Source organism: Rhinolophus sinicus, linkage group LG02 (genome assembly GCF_036562045.2).
Source record: "Rhinolophus sinicus isolate RSC01 linkage group LG02, ASM3656204v1, whole genome shotgun sequence".
Lineage (NCBI taxonomy): Eukaryota > Metazoa > Chordata > Mammalia > Chiroptera > Rhinolophidae > Rhinolophus > Rhinolophus sinicus.
In genome coordinates, this window is record NC_133752.1 from 194,620,126 (window position 1) to 194,641,957 (window position 21,832).

The window sequence follows — 21,832 nt, forward strand, 5'->3', positions numbered from 1 at the left end:
CGCAGACCTCGCACGAGACCTGCAGCCGAGCCCCGCGGGGCGGGACCGGAAGTGAGGTCACCGTCGCGGCCGTCGCGGCCCACGCTCATTGGTCAGGAGCGGTGCGGTGGGCGGTGCGGTGGGCAGAGCGGCGCTCGGCGGTCCCTGCGCGCTGTGGGCGAGTGCTCTGGATATCTGTGCCCTCTGGTCTCCTGGCGGACCCTTGAGCCAATCCGCACGCCCTCCTGCCGCTTCCCGCACCGCCAGGCTGGTAGGTGACGGGGCGGGGGGTCGCCGAGCAGGCAGGCTCCCGGTGGTGGTGTGGGGGGTGCAGGGAGCGAGGGCCCCGAAACCACTGCAGGGGTTAGGGGGTGAGGTTTGCGGCGCCGGTCGCATCTCATTGGAAAGACTCGTTCTCTCCTCCCGAAGCCCCAAAGGCTCGGGCGGCCACCTGGGTCCAGGAGCCCAAGTAGCCAGCTCACAGTCCTCCACCACCACGCCACTCTCGCAGAATGGGTTCCGAGTAGCACGCGGAGCAGGGAAGAGCTCTGGGGACGCCCGTGCGGGGAGCGGGATTGAAAGGCGGGGTAAGTGGGAGTAACAGTAGAGAACACAGAATCTACCCCACGCAGTCAGTCTCCTTTTTCGGTTTTCTTTTCTCAGTTCTTCCCTGCTTCAGTCATTACCTGTTAGATATCCCTCTGGCCCCAAGTTCTGCTCTAGCCTTGGTCCGGTTCCTTTAGTCTGGAGCATGACTTTGGAAGTTAGGGGGTCTTGGGTGAACTTGGACTACTTTTCATTCTCTAGGTTTCATTTATATAGGTGGGGGCCGTTCTCTGGATGACCTTTGTGGGATCTCACTGTCAGTAACAGCATTTCTTCCCTGGGGCAGGTGTCCTGGTAGAACAGTGGTCAGCTCTACCATGTTCATCTAGACTCTTGGTTTAGCCTGGGAATAGCTGAGTGGGCAGTTACTTCACTTTTTTGTGCCTTGGTTTCTACATTGATAAAACTGGGCCCCTGTCATTTGAATTCGAGGCCTCCTCTGACCATGGTATGTAATATTGTACCCCATCGACTCCCTCTTATCCTTCTGTGCTTGTTTTACAAGATGATTGGTTGTCTCTCACTCCTGCTAGGGAAATAAGTTGCATGAGTCCAGGGAGTTTTGTCTTACTCGCTGCTGTATTCCCAGCTCTAGAACAGCGCCTGGAACATGGAGGGACTCAAGGAATAACTGGGGAAGCTTGCCTGAATAGGAACAGGTCTTGCTTGTGATGCTTGTGGTTCCAAAGGGAATGAATAGCATCCCTCTTACCCCAAGACAATCCTGCCTCCCTTCCTGCCCTGCATCCCTTTTTTTATGATGATAGAGTCAGGGAAGAAGGAAAACACCAGAAGTTTCACTGACCCTCTCACTGTCTGGGCCTCTTTGACCAGATATCTTCTGGGAGGCCGGTGGGGGTGGAGGTGGGGAGGGGGATGTTGGTTGAGAAGGAATGATATTGACCAGCCCCTCCTTCCCCAGGCACAGTGTCTCACCCAGTCCTCCCCCCTTACCACAGGGAGGTGACCTCCTTATCCTTATTTCATTGAGGAAGCTGAGGCTTGGAGAGACTGAGCAATTTGCCGGAAGTCCCACCATCAGGAAGATCCAGGGCTCTAGCCCAGAGCGCCACACACTGACCCCTGTGCTCTAAGCTTCCCTTCATTGCAGACATTTATCTTCTTTCCTCTCTCCTCCTACCATCCCACGGTCTTTAGTGTGTGTCTGCTGCTCACAGACCCTGGGCTAGAGATGGGCTCCAGTGCTTCGCAAAGCTGGGTTCTTGGTATTTGGAGCCTATGCCATTTTGGGAGAAGTTGCCATTCACCTCACTGTACATAACACCGAGTCTGGGTCTTACCTCCTTTTTCTGGTTGCTCCCCTAGCTCCAGGGTTGCGGATATGGACCTTCCTCAGTTCCTGGCTTTCCTGTTTGTCCTGCTACTGTCTGGGATGGGAGTCACGGGCACCCTGGGGACCTCTCTGGACCCAAGCCTGGAAATCTGTATCTTTTGGGGTTGGAACGAGTTAATGAGCTGTGCCTACGGGATCTCATAAATGAGGTCTCTCTATACCCACAACCCCTTGGGGGCATTCCAGGGATGGAGCCAGCCCTGCCTATGGGGACGGGAGAAAAGGTAAGACACTCTAATCAAACTTTAATCAAGTCAATTCTCTTCTGAGCCTCAGTTTCCCTATTATGTCAAATGGAGAAGGCAAGACACATCTCTCAGAGTCATGGAGGCTCTGAGGATTGTCCCTATATGTGGCTGAGACCCTGGGCGGAGACTCAGGCCCTGGCATACTGGGCCACCTACGCTGGGCCAGGCTTTGGGGACACAAAGATGAGTCAGGACCAGTCCCTGGTTGTCAGACCTTCAGAGGCCTCACATGGTTCTTTGTGATCAGAGCTGTGATGGAACATGGGAAGGGCAGGGGGAAACACTGGGCTGTGGCTTTTGAAGTGGGTCTTGAAAGAACAGAAACTCAGAGAAGGGAGGGTGGGGAGCATTCCAGGCACAGAGCACAGTGTGAGCAGAGGAGTGGGGGTTCTGGGAATAGTGAATAGTTGTGGGAGATGACAGGAACACCGGGGGAGGAGAGGGCAGGGGCCAGATCTTGAGGGGTGGTGTTCAGGCTCTTGGCTGTGGAATCCTCTGTGGACAGGACAGTGATAACATTGCAGGATGCGTCTTCTCAGACAGTTCTTTCCTTTCCTGGGGGCAAGGCGGGGGTGTGGGGTGGTCTCAGGAATGGGCCCTCTGGGTGGCGACCAGTGGATTCTCCAGGCAGGAGTGTTGTGCTAGCTCCTTAACTTCATGCTGCTCAGACAAGAAGATGTTTGAGGTGAAGCGGCGGGAGCAGCTCTTGGCTCTGAAAAACCTGGTGCAGCTGAATGATGTCCACCAGCAGTACAAGATCCTTGATGTCATGCTCAAGGGGCTCTTCCAGGTGCGTGCAGGCGCGGGGCAGCTCATGGCAGCTTAGTCTGTGACCTGGGCACTGAAGGATGAGTAGGAGTTACCTCGGGATGGTGTTCAGTTAGGGGCAACTGCATGCACAAGAGATTGGAGGTAGGGTTTCAGTAAACGGGGCTGGGGCTGGTCTGTGAAGGCCTCTGCAAAGTCACTCAGCCAGGCAGGGTTCCCTCAGGTGCTGGAGGACTCCCGGACTGTGCTCACTGCTGCAGACGTGCTCCCAGATGGGCCCTTCCCCCAGGACGAGAAGCTGAAGGATGGTATGGGCTTCCCAGTGTCCTCTTCTCCTCGCAACCACCTGGATTTTCTTGAGTGGTTTCTTCCCTCCGGTTCTTGTCACTCTTTTTTTCTCTCTGGAAGTACCCTCTTGTGGCACCTTCCAAGTGTCCCCCTTTGCTGAATGGGCACTTAGTATATGGTTCTCCAAGAAATTCTGGGCTTCAGAGCCAGTTTCTGTGTCCCTGACACAAATGGATTTCTTCGTGCTGTCCTGTGCTTGGGGCAGGGGAACCAGGGAGGAGCTTCTGCCCTCTATCACTCCAGGGATCCTTGCCTTTTCCACTACTCTGGCCCTTCTGGTAGAGAAGGTAAGGATTATTCCCACGTACAGAACAGAAAAACAGGCCTATCGAAGTGACTGGTCAGTGGGGGCAGTTACTGGCACTCCTTACCACTGTTCTAGAAGTCCCAACCCCCTTAAATTTTTTTTGGAACAAGGTAGAACAAACAGATAAATAAGGTAAAAGAGGGTTCTGTGTCCCTTCATCCCCTCTTCCAAGAATTTCTCTCCAGTGGTGATTTTCCCATTAATTGGTTACACTCTAACAATACGATTTCTTAGATTATGCTGTCTGAGAGGGGATAGAAGTAGCCGTTACATATTGAATGGTGCACACCTTTACAAATACCTCTAATCTCCACTAGAACTGAGGCAGGCACTATTACCTCTGTTTTACAGATGAAAGAGGGTGAGTGGTTTGCCTTGGCTCTTATCTGTAAACCAAGCTCCCTCCTGAGTTCTTTGAGGTTCTCTGAAGCCGAGGGGTCCCAGCCCCACTTGTCTCAGACCCAATCTGGCATATCTTTGGAGGAGTCTGCTTATCTCTCTGTGTGGCCTGGCCAGTGCTGGTCAGGGCTGCCTCCAGGGCTGTGTCTATACTAATTCTTCATGCTAGCCCTGGTCGGGGGTCGGGGGGCTGCCACCATGATGGACACTAACCTCAGTGTAAAGTGACTTGTTGACCAGAGGAAGGATCTTAGTGGGGAAATTGATGAAGTTCAAGTGAGATCTGTGGATTTCTTAATAGCATTGTATTGATGTTAATTTTTTGGTTTAGAAGTTGTACAGTGGTTATGTAAGATGCTAACATTAGAGGAAGCCAAGGGAAGGAATTTTGTGATATATTACATAAGTCTAAAATTATTTCAAAATTAAGAACTTCAGAAGCATTTAAAATAAAGTTAGAGGAGTATTTTTAAAATACAAACCCTGGCGTGTGCCCTGGCCACCCTAACAGACATGACCCCTCACAGGCACTGTAGTTGTGCTGACCAGGGCCCAGCTGTGGACATTTGGACCCAAGTTGGGGAGTTAGGCCCAGCAAAGCCTCATGTGACACATATGCCTCCATGTGCAGAATGACCCCCACCTCTCTGGTCCCCAAAGAAAACGAGTCTTCTAAACCATGAGATACAGGGGAAAGAACAGAGCCTTTTGAGTCAAACAGACCTGGGTTTGCAGTCCAGATTTGCCGCTCACTAGCGGTCTGAGCCTCAGTTTTTCCTTTGTAAAATGCGAACAGCACCCACATCTCCCTCTAAAGGTGGTTTTGAGGATTCAGTGCTCTGGTGACATAGTCATTCGCACGCACTGCACGTGTGGGCATCAGCCTGTGGGCAGCAGCACCGCTCCCTTCTCTGCTTGGTGGGCTTGCCTCCGTTCTGGGGGTTGCCTGGGGCTGGCCAGGAGGGCAAGAGAAGGACGTGTGCCCTGGCCACTCATCAGGGTCCTCTTCCCAGCTTTCTCCCAAGTGCTGGAGAACACGGCCTTCTTCGGCGACGTGGTGCTGCGCTTCCCAAGGATCGTGCACCACTACTTCGACCACAACTCCAACTGGAATCTCCTCATTCGCTGGGGCATCAGCTTCTGCAACCAGTCAGGCGTCTTTGACCAGGGGCCCCACTCACCCATCCTCAGCCTGGTAAGGACTGGGGCGCAGGAGGGCCGGAGCCCTCTGTCTCGCATTGTGCCATGAGCCTCGCGTCTGCCTGCAGCGGGGCTGAATGGCAGCCCTTGGTCGTATTTTCTGTGCTAAGCCTTGGCATGTTGAGGTGCCACCCCAAGGAGTTCTGTGTTGACCTGGGTTCCTTGGGGTCATCACCTGGCCCACATCTGCCCGGGCATTGGGCCTGGGTTCCACCATGGAGGGAGTGGCCCGCGGGTGAGTAAGAGGCAGGAGAAGGCAAAGGATGACTAGCTCTTCCTCCTTTGCAGATGGCCCAGGAACTGGGGATCAGCGAGAAAGACTCGGACTTCCAGAACCCGTTTAAGGTGGACCACACAGAGGTAAGCTGTGGTGGCTTGTGGCACGTCTGCTTTGCCTCTGCTGAGCGGTGGCAAGCCAGGTCCTTCAGGGCCTGGAGTGCCCGGGGTAGAGCGTGCAGGCTTTGGACCTGGAGCCAGACGTGCCGGGGTCTGGGTCCAGAAACCATCACTCGCTCACTAAGCTCTTGTCTTCGCCCCAGGCTGTCTGTCTGCTCATGGAACGTGGACCCCCACTGTGGGGGGCAGTCAGAGGCTGTGAACATACCCATCCCCGTGCACAGTAGACACCCCACATCAGGTGAATGACAGGGAAGCCAGGGGAGGTCGAGTCATGCTCTTCTATGCCCTTCAGCCTCTGATCACCCAGCCAGGCTTCTGTCCCATGTTCTGCACATGCTCTCATCCTAGAGGGCTGGGGGCCACATGCAGTAGAGCAGAGGAGGGGATCAGAGGTGGCAGGTCTAGAGGATTGGACGCATCAAATCTCAGGCTCGCCCCTGGTACAGGGAGGGGTGGCAGGTCCACGAGGGGTGTCAGATTTACACCCTGCTTGCAGGCTACCAGGCCAGCCTGCGCCTGTCTCACGGATGCCGAGCAGTCAGAGGCGGCAGCGTTTACTGCAGCAGCAGCACTCTCCAGATTGTTGGCCCAGTCATGTTGGTTCCCCTTGTTCCCTGAGTTTCATGGGGTGACACAGAGAGGCCCAGGCGGATGCCACACAGGCAGTGGCTGCGTCATGCTGAGGAGCACCAAGCTCGGGAAGTTTACTTCTGTAGTGGACAGAAGCAGACCTGCTCTTCGTTTGGGGGGAGACATCCCCTCATCCTCTAAGGTTGCTCCCTGCAAACCCAATCCTGAGAAGTGGCCCAGGCACAGAGCGGTGAGGGCATTGCTCTTGGTGTACCCAGCAGGGCTGCTGAGGGCCATCCATGGCAGACTGCCTCTCCCACAGCCCACCCCTGAGCCCTGCATGTCTTAGCTTAACTCACATTTCCACATGAGTGTGCTAGTCTGTCTATCCATCTGACCAGTAGAGGCTAGGACCAAATTTGTTCAATTTGTCTCATACTGCATTTAATTAAGGCCGCCGTCAACGGCGCTGAGCAGCAGGATGAGGGCAGCCTGCTGTAGTATCTCAGCCATGTCCAGGGTCCTACACTCAGCCGACTGTGGTCAGTCCTGGGGACCAGAAGGTCTCCCTTTAGATAATCACGGTTGTGATCCAAGGCCAGTCTGTTACCCATTGCCACCCATGCAAGAGTTTAGACTGATCCGCTGTTCTTTGACGTTCTTGCCAGTGATTCTGGGGGCAGTCAGTGGGCCCAAAGCAGCCTTCATCACAGTGGAGAGATACTCAATGGCCCACCCCATGTGTTACACTTGATCTGGGTCACCGTTACATTGTTTGGTTGAACCCTGAGAGTCGCTGCAGAGTTGCATAACCCAGGCCACTCAGGCATCAGGAGAAGCAGATGGATTTGTATCTGTCAGATTGAAACGAGGTTGTACTGGCTTGTGTCTGCACCGGGTCACTCTAGGAGCTGCCTTCGATGCATTGGGCACAGCAGAACAGTTCAGTACTGACCATGTCCATGTCAGGTTTTTTATCACGTGGTTGAGAAGAACACCCAGCAGCTGGTCAGATTGCCATCTGCAGGTTGGCCTGGGCGGAGCCTAGGATTGTTTTGCCAAGTGGTAGAGCTAGATCTAAGGGACAAAGAGGATTAATTGTTCCCCACACCTGCTGGGATCTTAGGTGGTCTTTCCCTAGTTGTTGGGATTATTGGTACAAAATTGGTGTGTCACATCCGAGGACCTACAATTTTTTTTTTTTTCGCCAATCATCCCTACTCTCACCTAGGCTTATGTCCAGAGGGTCAGATGTGAATTGGGCAAGGGTATTTTTACAAACTTTTCAGAGGCATGTCATATCTCCCATCATGGCTCACATGGGCCACAGTAGGGGGACTTGGCAAGGAATGTACTCACCAGTTGGTCATTATCCTAATGATCTCGCGTCCATACTATGCCAACCAAGGATCCTAGATAGTCAAACCAGAAATACAGAGTGGGCTTTGTGCCATTCCGTGGTGGCAGGTGTGTTGCCACGTGCATGTGGTAATGACTGCCATCTTGGTAGTGTGGACTTGGTCAGCAGTTTGATTCTGGTCAGTTTTATCAGGCAAAGGGCCTTACTGTGGGCATCCAAGCGAGTGACCCACACTGTCCAGTTGTCAATCATAATTTGTTTCCACAGCTTATGGCCCCAAAGAGGGATGGCTGTCTTTGATCTGTCCGTCTGTAATGTTCGAGTGGCAGACAGATGGCTAGCACACTGACAACAGTTAGTAAAAATACAATGAGTCTGGTCGTTAGAAGTGTTGCCTACGCAAAGGTGAGGGCTTTTCATTCAGATGGCAGCTAGTCTTCCAGTGTTGTCAGTGGGGCTGGATGGCTGCCGCCGCCCGGAGACAGCCATGTCAAGAGTCCCCAAAACCACTCCCAGGTTTGATGATTTACTAGGACTCACAGGACTGTGTATAGTCATGCTTACAACCATGATTTATTACAGTGAAAGCACAAAGGAAAGGGGAAAGCGCACGGGTGAAGTCTGAGGGAAACCAGGCACAAGCTCCCAAGAGTCTCCTCCCAGTGGCGTCACACAAGGCACACTTAATTCCCCCAGCGACAAGGTGTGACAACAGCTATGAAAAGTTGTCTATGAGGGAAGCTCATTAAAGACTCAGGGCTCATGGTTTTTATTGGGAGCTGGCTGGTCGCATAGGCACCCTCTGCCTTTGGCGTACCTGAGTTCCAGACTCCCAGAAGAAAAGGTGTTGATATATGTAAGCCACGTTGTTGGTGCAAACACGTCAGGCACAGTGGGAGACACCAATTGGACGGGAGCCCTCCCAGAATCCAAGTTCCTAGACACCAGCCAAGAGCCAACCTTGGGAATAGGCCTTTCAAAGGATAGCAGTCAGGCTGGCTCTGTTAGCTCTTTTCTGCACAGCACCATTTGCGACCGTGTTTCCCTGAAAATAAGACCTAGCCGGACCATCAGCTCTAATGCGTCTTTTGGAGCAAAAATTAATGTAAGACATGGTCTTATTTTAATATAATATAAGACCAGGTCTTATTTTAATATAATATAAGACCAGGTCTTATAGAATAGAATAGAATATAAGACTGGGTATAATACAATGTAATGTAATATAATTAATATAATATAAGATAATATGGTATATAATACCAGGTCTTATATTAATTTTTGCTCCAAAAGACACAGCTGATAGTCTGGCTAGGTGTTATTTTCGGGGAAACATGGTAGAAAGTCAGCTGAACTATCAGTGAACCAAACCTGAGTACTTAGGGTAACCTCGGACTTGAAAGCCCTGTTCAGCCAGTGGCTGTGATTCAGGCAGCAGAGTTGAGGATCCAGTTGTCCCCCTAGGGGAGCTGCCACCCTTTCATGTAAAACCAAGATGATAACATCCTCCAAGGTTGCTTGCTGCAATCACAACCCTGATAAATGGCCCAGGGAAGGAACCGTCAGGGCTGGATTCTTGGTGTCCCAGCGAGAACATGCCAGGACACTGAAGGCCGTGGCAGATTGCCTTTCCCACTGAGGGAGTGCCCACAGGGAGTGACACTGGCTGTCCTCACCCTGCAGGTCATGGATGCCTCATACACAGGAGGAGGGTGAGAGCACAGGCCTCGGAGAGAATGGGTGCCAGGGTAGATTGAGTTCAGCTTCATCGGAATGTGCTCTGCTTGGACATAACCACAGCAGCAATATACTTTCCTTCCATCTCACTGGCTGGGGACAGTCCCAAGATAGGAGTCACTTTGGATGTCCAGCATGGACCTGTCTCCTGGCATAGCCCAGGCTTGCTCAGCTCCCCTCGTGCACTCCCTCTACACTGGTGAATGTCCTGGGAGACCCCGTCTACTTCTTACGTAGTCATCACTAGAGCCAGCGCAGGGCAAGCTGTGTGCTGGCCACTGTCCCTGTCCAGAGGGGGCTGGCCCTCCCCTGCCCTTCAGATACTCAGTCCCATGGGGAAGGCAGCAGGGAAATGGTCCCAATCTAGTGTGGTCACTGTGCCAGTGGAGGAGGGACATGATGAGCCATGGGACCACTGAGGGGAAGCCTGACCCAGCCTCTGCAGGTGGGTGGTGGAGGCTCAATCAGTACCAGTTGTCCGGTGGACCAGCTCGGGGAAGACCTGCCAGGCAGAGGGACAAGCTTAAACAAAGGCTCAGAGGCACAGCATTTTCATTCATTCAACATTTAGTGAGCAGCATGTAGACAAACAAACTAGCCGTGCTCTCCTGGGAGTGGCATTCTCGTTGGAGGCAACAGTCGATGAAAAATACATGCTATGATAGGTGGCGACGGGCTGTGGAAGAAAAAGCAGGGGAATGTGGTTGAGGATTCTGGGGTGAGGTGGAGATACAGTTGCTATTTTGCATGACTTGGACACAGGGTCTTACTGGGAAGACCTGGAGGAAGTGAGGGAGCCAGCGTGTAATCTGGGGCAGAACATTCCAGGCTGAAGGAGCAGCAAGTGCACAGTCCCTCAGTGGAAGCTTACTTGGAGGGGTGGGGAGTGCGAGGAGGCGAGGTCAAAGCCATGGGCCAGGTCACAGAGCCCTCGGAGGGCTTCTCAGTGGCTGTGGCATTTACTGGAGAGCAGGGTGATGGGCTCTGACTTACCCATGAGAGGAGTAGCCTGGCTGCTGTGTGGAGGAAGGTCTGGGACCCGGGTGGGAACGGGCACCAATGAGACTGTGGTGCTTTTCCACGTGGGAGTTGATGGTGGCTTGAACTGGGTGACAACCAGTGGGGCCGGTGAGGAATGGTGACATTCTGGTTCCGTTGTGAATATATAGCCAATAGGATTTGCTAAGGAAGCAGATGTGGAGTGAGAGAGAAGCACTGAGGATAATGTGAAGATTTTTGGCCTGAGCATGCGGAAGAACGGGGCCGCCATTTTCTAAAGCGGGCAGCCCCTGGTGGGAGCAGGTTGAGGGCTGGATCGGGGATCGAGACTGTTTCTGGACCTGGTGAGGACCTGAGTGAAGATAACAGGGAGGAAATTGGCTGTGTGATTCTAGATTTCAGGGAGAGGTTGAAGCTCAAGCTACGAATGTGAGAGTCATGCCTATGAAGAAAATGCCAAACGCTGTGGCCAGGACGCCGTTACCCTGGGGGCCTGGGCAGATAAGAGAAGCCGTGTGAGGACTGAGGCCTGGGGTGGGGCTGCAGTTAGAGGTTGAGGGCACAAGGAGGAACTAGCAGAGAACCCCAAGAAGGAGCGGTCAGCACGAAAGTAGCAAACCCAAGAAAGTTGTTTCTCAGAGGCCCCGTGAGGAAAGTTACAGGAAGGAGGAGTGACGGGCCATCAAATGCTGCCGGGAGGTCAAAGAAGATGGGGCCTGAGAACTGGCCACTGGATTTAGCAACATGGAGGCCATCCGAGATCAAAGGCTGAGGACAAAAGACTGGATGTCAAGAGAATGAGAGCAAAGGAAGTGGATGTAGGAAGTATAGACAGGCCTTTCGAAGAGTTTTGTTTTCAAGGGGAGCAGACCAGACCAATGGGAGAATAGCTGGAGGAGGGTGTCGTTTTGAGAAATTTAGTCGGATGGAAGAAACTATGGCTTGTTTGTATTTTATGGGAATGACCCATTAGGAGGAAGGACTGAGGGTTCAGGGGGAAGACAGTTGCTGGGGCCTCGTTTAAAGTAGGCATCGGCCAAGCCTGGTGGGGAAGGGGTCTGGGAAAGGGATGGGCAGTGTTTCTCTTCTGCCCCCAACTAGGCTTGGGCTCCCCTGGTGGGGTTGAGCCAGCTGGGGCTTGAGAGACAAGGATCTCTTGACTTGCCCTTCCCCAGCCAGAGCCAGAGGGCACTGGGCTGGCCTGAGGGGTCTCCCAGCTCATCTCTCCCAAGAGGATCAGAATTAACTCATTGGGAGAGAAGGCAGTATGGTAGGGGAAGCACTGGGGGCTAGGCCCAACTAGGTGTCCTACTTGCTGTGTGACTTGTGCATATCACTTACCCTCTCTGGGCCATACTTTGATTTCATCCCATCTTCCAGATTCTCCACTCAATCTACTGTGGTAGGTAAATTACTCCACAAGGTGGAGCTCCTAGTTTGTTTTCATGTCTACCTTTACCAAACATCTGTCCTAAGAACAAATATAATTGGCATATGTCACGGCATAAGTACTGGAATTTTGGGTGCTATTATAAGTCATGTTCTAATGTGATTCATTCGTCCCTTTAACAAATACATACTGAATGCCATCTGTAAGCCAGGCAGGCCCTGTGCTAGGGGCTCATGGCCAGGTGACCAACATCTGACTTGATCCTCCCATCCTCACGGAGACCTCTGTCCAGTGGGGGTGGCGGACGCGAAGCAGGTGGTCAGGAGACAGAAGCCCTGAGAAGGAAATGGAGGAGACAGCCCCCACCCCAGCCAGGAGTCAGGGCAGGTCCCCGAGGGCAGTGACAGTTGAACTGGAGCTAATGTGGCAACGGGGGTGGGGGCTGGAAAGCATTCTGGGCCCGGGTCACGGCATGTGCAGAAGCCTGGAAGAGGGAGGCAACAGGGAATCCAGAAACCAAAAGGTGGGGAGTGTGAAGGAGGAACAGGTGGGCAGGTGGCTCTGCAGATGGAACTGTCGGACTTGATCCTGCGAGTAATGGAGAATCGGGAGGGCTGAAGCAGGAGTGTGACACGGTGAGATTGGCATTTTGAAAAGATCTAGCTGCCGTGTGAGTGGCTTGGGGGGGACCAGAGTGGGTGTGGAGAGACCTTGGGAGGCTCCCAGAGTCGTCAGGAGACAGGTAGAGGTGGTGATGGGGCAGCAAGAGAAGAGACAGAAGTGTATGGGCTTGGGAGAAACTTAAGGGTTAAAATGAGCCAGGACTTGAGATGAAGCTAGCGGGGTGCCTGGTGGAGGGTGGGGGCTCCTCAGTTTCTGCCCTACTCACCTAGACTGGGGTGTGGGGCCCCACTGCCCTGAGGACAGGGACACTGGAAGGGGACTGGGTTTTGGGGAGATGGAGCCGTGCCAAGTTGGGGGCACGTTTGGGACATGCTAGTGGAGGTGCCAGGCAGGCATTTAGATACAGAGGTACAGATTTGAGGGGTAACTGACCATATAGACATAACAGAAGCCATGGGTTTGGAGGGGGCAGAGGGAGAGCATAGGGCCTGGGGGTTGCCCCAGCTGAAGTCATCCTCCTCCGACCCCCGCTCGCCCTGTGTTTCCGTCTTCTCACCGGGCACCACCGTCCACCCGCTATTTCTTATTTTCACTGGCTGCCCTCCGCAACTCGAGTATGGCAGCCAGGGCTGGGGCCCAGTGTGTGGTTGCAGGCACTGTGCCCCTCACCCATTGAGGAGTCTGTTTATTATTTCTCTGATGCCTTTGGAGGTTCACAGCTCGGCACCTGTCCCTCTGCCTGGAATGTCCTCATTCCTTCACCCTGTTTGCTGGTCAGGCTCCTGCTTATCTTTCAGGACCCACTCAGCAGTCGTCCCCAAAGCCCATTACGCTGTTTCCCTGCGGGCAGGACCTGCGTCTAAGCAACCTTCCTGTCCCACAGCCCACAGTGGCCCAGCTCAGAGTAAGCTCTGCTGCCAGCGGACTAAATCAGACCACTCTGCTCTTCCCCGCAGTTCACTTCCAGCACCGACCCTTTCCAGAAGGCCCTGAGAGAAGAGGAAAAACGCCGGAAGAAAGAGGAGAAGCGGAAGGAGATCCGAAAAGGCCCGCGGATCTCGCGATCGCAATCGGAGCTATAGCCCTGCTGCAGCCCCGGGCTCCAGGGGCCAGGAGCCGGCCCTTCGGGAGGCAGAGGAGGCGGCAGTGTGGCGGAGGTGCAGCCACACTGACTGGTGGTGAGAGCCAGGCCCTGCACGGGGGAGGCCACGTTGGCTTGGCCCCAGCTGAAGGGACTGAGCCGAAGAAAGCCGGATTCCCTCCCAGGGTCCTCCCTGGAGGGGGCGTCGAGGGCACCTCAGAGGACGCTGTGCTGCAGACCTAACCCTGTGGAGATGCTGGGGGAGGTGGGAGGGGTCCAGGACTGGACCCTCCCGGTGGGTTAGGACTGCTGGCTGGTTGGCTGCTGCTTTTCTTGGGGAGGTAGCAGAACCAGGCTCAGCCACCTGCAGAGGTGGCATGCCTGCTGCTGGCCCCGCTGTGTCACTGAGCCACCGGCCACAAGTTCCAGACCCCTCAGAGACACAATAAAAGCCAGCCAACCCTCTGGGTCAACCACGGCTGGTTTGGGCCCCGGTAACTGTGACTCCCTTTACGAGGCAGGTGGTGAGGGGCCTGGGTGGGGGGACCAGGGGCCCTCAAAGATGTAGAGAGAGCACTTTAGAGGACGTTCCCGCCCCAGGCCCTGGCAGGATAGTGAAACAGGAACTTGGTCTAGGCCTCCTAATCCTTTTCCGCACTGTCCTTGATGAAGGATCCATGTTGGGAAGGACTGGAAGTGTCCTGGGAGGGTGTTTAATCCAGGATGACCTTGGAGCAACATGATCTCTATCCTTAGCTCTCTGGGGACAGTCATTGAGCATGCCCAGGAGAGTCAACTTGTTCTCTCCGGCAACACTGGGAGCCCCTCAACCTGTGGACAGGGCTGTAGAGGAGCGGGCGGCAGCTCTGGAGAAGGCTGCTTTATCATGGCCAGGCTGCCTGAAGCCAGTTGGTCAGGCAGTGAGCTCCCCAGCTCAGGAGGTATGCAAGCAGACACCTGTGGTCACAGGGCAGGAAAGCTGCAGAGGCCCTGAGTGTGGGCAGCTGCCCTTCAGTCGTGCTCTTCCCAGGCAAAGGATGGAGGAGCTCTGGTGGGAATTCTAGCTGGGTCTCTGATCTTACCAAGCCAGCGTCTGCCTCTTAATAGGGTCTGAGAGACACAGCCATCCCAGAACCCACACCACCCTGACCACCGACAGCCAAAGGGAGACCCCAGTCTTGTCTCAGCCCATCAGACTGGCTGAGTGACCCTGGCACGCCCTTTCTCTATGCTGTGGCTTCACTGGCAAAATCAGTTGGATAATATCTGAACTGCCTGCCCAGCCCTGAACTGTTTCTCCAAGACTGGCGGCTGGCTTTTCAGTGACAGGTGCCCTTCTCTGATGGTTCTGCGTCTCCCCCATAGATTTGCTGAACACCCACTGCATGCACAGCCAGAGAGGGACCCGGTTTTACCTGGCTTCAGCTCCGCCTCATCTGGCACCTCTGTCCTAGGCTCTTCTCCACCATCAGCCTCTCTCTGTCTTGGCTGACACCTTCCTCTTCACCTTCAAATGGTCCCAAGTTTTCCCATCTGACACCTGCAGAAAAACAAACAGAATCACCCTGCTTTCCCCCTCTCCTTCCCTTTGTTGCATTGTTGATTGTTGTCCCTTGTACCCAGAACTCCACCTTTTGTCTTAACTGCAGGCAGAGTCTGCCCGCCTCCCCTGCCTGGCGCTGTCGAGGCCAGAGGGTACTTGTTTGTCCAGCCTCCTTGCAGCTAGGACTCAGTAAAGTGACTGAAATGTCACCAACCAGAGGCACCAGCCTGTGTGAGTGGTGCTGGGGGAGGCTGTGGCACAGGTACCAGGGGCAGCAAGTGTGTGTGGGGAAAGGGGTTCCTAGTGGCCAGACCAGCACCAGAGGTGCCCAGTGGTGGCAGCCGTGATGTCGTCCGTGGTATTTCCAGCCCCAACCTGAGACACCCCCAAAGAGTCTGGGAGCTCCCCAGTATCTTCTAAGGCAGAGTTTCTCAATAGTGGCACTGTTTACATTTGGGGCCAGGTAATTCTTTGTTGTGTGAGAAGGGCTGTCCTGTGTGTTGTAAGGTATTGAGCAACACTCTTGGCCTCTACCCATCAGATTCCTGTAGCAATCTCCCAGTTATGACAACCAAAAATGTCTCCAGACATTGCTAGATGTCCCCTGAGGGCAACACCTCCCTGGTCCACAGCCCTTCTCCCTCCTCATCCCAGCCCCACACCTTCCTCTGCTGTCCCCACTCACTGCCTGCAGAAATGCTGGTGACACTTATTGAGAGGACCCCGCCCAGGCGTCGGCCACCGTGTTGTCCTGGTTCTCTGCCCTTGGTCTGAGTCTGCTCTGTCGCTTCCTGATTTCTCTTCCCTCACCTGCCCCTTAAATGAATTGTTGTTTGGTTTAGTCTCTCCTCGGCTCTTGACAGCTGCATCCTCTGAGCCACAAAGCTGACGGCACTTGCCCTGTTGCCACTGGATAAGCCTCAGTCCTTATGTTTCAGCTTATCCAAAACCAAACTTGTTAGTTCCCACCCTGAAGCTGCACCTCTGTCAAACCGGGGGGTATGTGCTCTTGCTTAATCCTGGAGCAAATGACGTCTGAACTGATTCCTGAAAGATTGGGGAGGAATGAGGAGACAGGCCCTGAGCAGAGGCATCAAGGGAAGGCGTCCGAAATAGTGAAGGAACCAAACGGGCCAAGTTCTCTTCTATGGCCCATAGTGAGAGCCCAACCTGTGGTGGGTGTCTGGACGTTATTGTCATCTGGCCCGACCCCTCGCTTTTCAGATGAAGAACCTGGGTCCTGAGGAATGACACCTGAGGCTATTCCACCCCTGGGAGCCAGTCTCAGGTCTCCAGCCAATGCGAGGAGCCAACTGGAAGAGATACTCAGTTAGGTGAGATCAGGGCCAGAGGGACAGTGTGAGTGTTTTGCCAGGGCTGGGTCCAGGGCTACCACCTTTCTCCATAGTTTCTACTGAGCCTTCACTGTGTCCCCTCAGACTGCTTTGCTGGGAACCCAGGCCTCTGGGCAGGTCCAGCTGGGAGCCCTGGGAACAGCTGCAGAATGGGAGGTGCTGTGCCCATCGACCTGACCTGCTGCTCAGGCAGCCTCTGCGGGAGGTTCCTGAGGCTGTGGGATGGGTGGGCACCGGACCATAGTGAGTCATACAGTCGGCCAGCAGATAGTCACCACCTTCCTTCCCACCCAGTGTGGGCAGTCCTGTGAGACCCACTGGGAAGTGCACTTGAAGATGGCACTGTCCTGCTCAGTGCCCGGCCAGAGATCGGTGTAGTCTTTATGTTATACAAGTTCATTATCAAAAGTATTTAAACAGTACTAAGCCACCCGGCTAGCTCAGGAGGTAGATGGAGCATGAGACTCTTAAACAATACTGAAATACCAAGAAGAATGTTCCAAGAAAGTAAAATTCACCCTAAATCCCACCATTCTCATAAACATGACTGACACTCAGCTATTGGGCCTTCCATCCTTTTTGCCCTTGTGATCACATAGATCCCTATTCTTTCAATTACAACAGCTACCTCGTATGGGCACTTACTATATGCCAGGTCTTATGCCAAGTGTTGGCTGTCAGCGGCTCCTGCTACCTCAGGAACCTTGCCCATGTCATCTGTTCCCCTGGCTATACTAGATGAAGTTCTCCCCAATTTTAGATTGCATCTTAAATGTCAGAGGCTTTTCCTAACATCCCGTCAGGTCCCTTGTTAGAATTCCCTTGATCACTTGTACTGTCTGTCACTTATATTTGTTTAATGTCTGTTTTCTTCATGAGACTGGAAACTCAGAGGATAAGAACTGTTTCTGTTTGCCTGCCACAGATGTGTTCAATAAATACATGAATGTACAGATGATCTTATTTAGTCTTCACAACTATGAGGGGGCGCTATTTCCCATTTTAGAGATGACAAAACAGGCTTAGAAGAGTTACTTAACCGCTCAATGTCACTGCATAGTGTCCTTACATCTGCCTCTATTCAGCCTGTGTGCTCTTAAGTCTTGACCCCGAAGCAACACTCACAGGAAACATACTTGAACCTTTTAACAACATATAGTGAAAGTCTTTGTGATAGACATTTATGTACATAATATTTAATGATGCCCCGGTATTCCATTGTGTGGATGTGATTTATTCCTCTAGTCCCTTACTGGGCTTTCCAATTTTTTCCAGTTGGAGGACTTTGGGATGACCGTCTTTGAACACACACATACTTGTGTACTTCTTTGAGCACTCGTACTTTTATTCCTTAGGATAAATTCCTGGAAGTTTGCACATCTGTGTACGTCGTGACCAGCTGCAAGATGGGGCAGTGAGGTACTTGAAGGAGTGGGAATCTGTGGGTGGGCCGCGCGTCAGAGTCCCTGGGGAACTTTGTCAAAATGCTCAAGCCTGGGCCCCGCCTCAGGAAGAGGCCAGTGGTGGCCCCCGGCACTGGCATTGTTTTAAAAGTCTGCAGGCGGTTCTGAGGTACCCGGGGTGAGAACCGAAGGAAGAAGCGCGAGGTCGCTGTAGTGCAAAAGTGCAGACGCAAAGGTGGTCACAGAGCTCTGCACTTGGGCAGCTCGCGGTCCACGTGGAACCTCCATTTCCGCTTTTGTAAAGGGCTTGGCAGGAATAAGACTTGCATGGTCTCCAGACTCCGGGCCCCAGCGTTCCCGGGCCAGGTTTGATTCTACCCGCTCTCCCAGGCGGGCAGGGCCGGGGTAGCAGCTGGGAAGATGACGTAATGTGCTCACAGCCTGCTCCGGGGGCGACTAGCGGGCGGGGGTGGAGCGTGTTAACCCTTCAATCCCCGGCGGGTGGATGCAGTAGCTTGTGGAGCAGACCCAATGAAAAAGAGAGCGGCTCCTTTAACCCAGGGGAAGGAGGTTGGGATGAGGACTAGGAGGTTTCTCTACGCATTCGCTACGAGACCCCGAGGGGCGGGACCTCGCTATGCAAATCTGAGCTGCTGATCGATGACGCGCCATCACCCCACGCGCCGCTTCGCGCGCCGATTGGCCACGATGAGCCTGGTCCCATTGACAACAAACAGGGGTGCGCGCAGCCTGGGGGCGGGGCCGCAGAGGGAGCGGGTTGGGGCGGGGGAATCCCGTCCCGCCCCTCCCGCGCGTAGCAAACATGGCGGAGGGTGGCACCGGCCGGTGAGGCGGTACCGGGCGGGGGCTGTCGGGTGTCATGGGTGGTGGCAGCGGCACCGCCCCCGCGTCTCCCTGAGCGGGACGGCAGGGAGGCCTCTGCGCCGAGCCGGGCGATGGACGAGAGCGGCGAGCTGGGCGGTCTGGAGACCATGGAGACGCTCACGGAGCTGGGTGACGAGCTGACCCTGGGGGACATCGACGGTGAGTGGTGGGTGGGTGGGAGTGCGGGGGCGCGCGGGGAGGAAGGGGTTACGGCGGCGCGCGCGGGTGCGCGTGCGCCCCCCGCCCGGAGCCCCGGCTCGCGCGGGAAGCATCCGCACGCGCGTTCGCCTCGGCGGTCCCCAGCCTTTCCGGGTGCTGTGGGATTGAACCCCGGCCGGGCCGCTCGGCTCCGAGAGGTCGTGGGATCCGCTCTGGGGAGCCGCGTGTCTTTAAGCGGAGCGAGGGTCGTGAAACAGGGAGCGCGGAGCCGGGGGCGTCGCGGGGGCCGGGCGGGAGCAACCTGAGGAGAGCGCGCGGCCGCCGCCTCTCGCGCGCCTACACGCGCCGCCCCAGGTCCCGCTCTCCCGTCGCACCTGTCACTCCCCTCCCGGCTGCGGGGGAGCTTTAGGATTCCCCGGACTGGACCCCCATTCTCCGCGCCCCCAGCTCTGGACTTCTGGGGTCGACCCACGGCCGGGCGCTGGGGAAACTTTGGGCAGTGAGCGGTTGCAGAAACAAGATGCTGGTGAAGCGAGCGGTGGCGGCGGAGTGTGGACGCATCTCCCAGGAATGGAGACACCGCCGCTCCTGCTCTCGCGCTGCAAAGGGAATTAAGCAGCAGGAATTTTTGAGTTGTGGCCCCTTGAGGACAGGCTGGGGAGCGGGTGGCCTCTCTTCTGGTGGTCTTAATAGCGAAGTAGAAGAGGTGGTAGGAACCCAGAGTTTGGAGAGGGTCAGCGACCTGCCCAAGGTCACCCAGCTGGTTGCAGACCCCAGTTCCTGGGCCGGTGTCGCTACATCAGACTTCCACCTGACCCTTAGGGATAAGTCCAATGAATAGGTTAGTAATTATAATAATAATAGATGGACTCTTCTGATGTTCTAGGCCCCAAATACTTTGTATTGTTGCACGTATCCCTCACTACAATCCCATGAAATAGATATTATTATTGCCTCTACTTTTACAGGAAACTGAGCCCAGGAGATGTTAACTTGTCTAAGGTAACTCTCCTTAGATTGTCCAGAACCCATGCTTTTAAGCAGTAACTCGGGTGCATTGTGCTCTTGACATTACAAAGTTCATTCACGCCTAGGATCTCAGTACAGGCAAGTATGATGGCTACACCCCCATGGTACAGATGAAGAAACTGAGGCAGCCAGAAGATTCTCTTCTAGGGGAAGAGATAAGTGGTAGCAGCTAATTGAAAAAAATCGGTTTCTCATTTTCCCGTTTTGCTTTTATAACATTTTACCCCTTGGTCTGTCCTTGCTTTCCATTTTTGGTCATCTGGGCAGTGTGGTCAGACCCTTAACTGAAGCCCCAAGTCTAACCACAGACTTTTCCCCTAAGTGCTCCTAAATACAGACATGTGCTAACAAATGGGGGAGGCTGGTTTGGGGAAATTAACAAGGGCAGCTAACATGTTTTGAACACTTCCATGCCAGGCACTGTTAGTACTCATATACATAAATATTCTCAATCCTTAACAAGCATCTACCATTACACAACTCTCATCCCCTCATAGATCCTGAAACTGAGGCCCAAGGCGGTTCATGAATTTACCCAAGGTCACACAGCCAATAGGAAGTATGTCCAAACCTGCCTACCAGGAGGCTCACACAAATTCACGTCCTTTTTGCATTCCCATTGCATCATCGATCCCTATTTGTCTTAATTTGTAATGTGTTGAATTACCTAGTAGTTAAGTATTAACTTTATTCCCATAGATTTCTTGAGTAAAATGTATATTCTGGAAACTATCACAGTGGTTCAATGGCTTCATAGGTCTCCATACCGGATTTGGGAAAAGGTGGCTCCCTGTCTTCAATTGGCCAACAAGTATTTAAGTGCCAGTTGTGCTTTCTGAGCTGTAGGGAACATGAAAGATAGGGAAAACAGAATTTTATGGCCTCAAGGAGCTTGAGATGAACAGTAAAACCGTAGTGCTGAGTATAAAACAGCTCATAGCTACACAGAGCAATAAGTGAAAGTCAGCATGAAGGGAGCTGGTAAAGGCTGGCTTACCAGGAAGACCACACCAAGGAGGTGGCCCTTGACCTGGGCCTTGGAGAACAAGAAGGTTGGGCGGGATGAGTGCCAGCAGTCTGCAGATAACAAGTATCCCCAAATACTTACCAATCAATCCCCCCTGGAATGTCAGCACCATGAGGGCAAGGCCTTTGTTTTGTTCACGCTGTATTTCTTCCACCTAGAAATGAATATCTGTGGAAGGCCTGAATAAGTCCAGCGACCTTGGACTAGGCAGCATTCTAAGTTGTACCAGACACAGCCTTTGGGCTTGGGTTAGATCAGGAGTGGCCAGCCCAGAGACTTCTAGAAGCCAGTCATATGACAAGGAAGAGACTAGGTATGAATACATGTACTTCTTTTGTATGTGTGGTGGGGGAGAGGGGTACTTGCAGCCTAAAGAGCTCATACCTGCCTCCAGAAGGGGCAGGCATCGGGCAGGAATCCTTCAGTTGGCCTCACGGCCATGCTGTGGTCCATTAGTGCCCTTCAGAGGTGTGGGCCCAAGGAGGCCACATCCGTTCACTCATTCAGCACATGTCTTGAGTGGCTTCTCAGTATCCCCCGTGATGGACAGAGTGCTGAGGATGGCTTTGCACAAGACATACAAGGTCTCTTCTCTCAGGAAAGTTAAGATCTGGAGGGAGGAAACACAGGCTGAACAAATAAAAGAAATGAACAATTTGGGCAGGGCTCTACAAGGAAAGTAAAATGGGTCCATGTTATAGAGGGTGACTGGTGGCCAGATTTAGACTAAGTAGGCAAGGGAGGCCTCTCAGGAGAGGGGTCAGCACCTCTTTTTCAAGAGATGCCCACGTCTGGATTTTTGTGTGAAATATCTAGATTTTGCAATGTTGGCTTTTTTTTTTTTTTTTTTTTAAGAAACATACTGTAGGTCCAACAAAGCATGTGTGTTAGTTGATCCCCAGGGCCTTTTTCCACTGCAGAATGCTCCGTTTCCCAGGCCACCAGGTCTGTGATGACAGAACATGTAGAGCGCTGTCTTTCGTGGTGGTCTGTGCAATGAGACGGGGCCTCACGCACTGTCACAGGCCAGGTCTTCTGGAATGAAGGACCTTCCATTGATCA

At 53.6% G+C, this 21,832-nt stretch overlaps 2 protein-coding genes across 3 annotated transcripts in view; both read left to right on the forward strand.

Moving 5' to 3' along the window:
- Positions 1 to 112: 112 nt before the first annotated feature.
- Positions 113 to 17,225, forward strand: CCDC134 (coiled-coil domain containing 134). Its single transcript, XM_019734545.2, has 7 exons — positions 113 to 250; positions 1,912 to 2,030; positions 2,856 to 2,977; positions 3,179 to 3,263; positions 5,023 to 5,204; positions 5,498 to 5,569; positions 13,245 to 17,225. Exons 2-7 carry the CDS (start codon positions 1,928 to 1,930, stop codon positions 13,368 to 13,370), a joined length of 690 nt encoding a protein of 229 aa, XP_019590104.2. The 5' UTR covers positions 113 to 250; positions 1,912 to 1,927; the 3' UTR covers positions 13,371 to 17,225.
- A 1,223-nt stretch (positions 17,226 to 18,448) lies between these two features.
- Positions 18,449 to 21,832, forward strand: part of SREBF2 (sterol regulatory element binding transcription factor 2) — a 53,576-nt gene continuing 50,192 nt past the window's right edge. For both annotated transcript variants that reach the window (XM_074326462.1, XM_019734509.2), the window contains exon 1: positions 18,449 to 18,714. Coding sequence is in view for 1 of the 2 variants with exons in the window: in XM_019734509.2 (XP_019590068.2) it covers positions 18,627 to 18,714 (88 nt within the window). In the remaining variant the exon portion in view is untranslated. The remainder of the gene's footprint in view (positions 18,715 to 21,832) is intronic.

Coding starts and splice junctions, on each gene's coding strand:
- CCDC134 (XM_019734545.2), top strand. CDS start 1,928: ATGGACCTTCCTCAGTTCCTGGCTTTCCTGTTTGTCCTGCTACTGTCT. Junction 2,978..3,178: donor TGCTCAAGGGGCTCTTCCAG/GTGCGTGCAGGC, acceptor GGGTTCCCTCAG/GTGCTGGAGGACTCCCGGAC. Junction 5,205..5,497: donor ACTCACCCATCCTCAGCCTG/GTAAGGACTGGG, acceptor CCTCCTTTGCAG/ATGGCCCAGGAACTGGGGAT.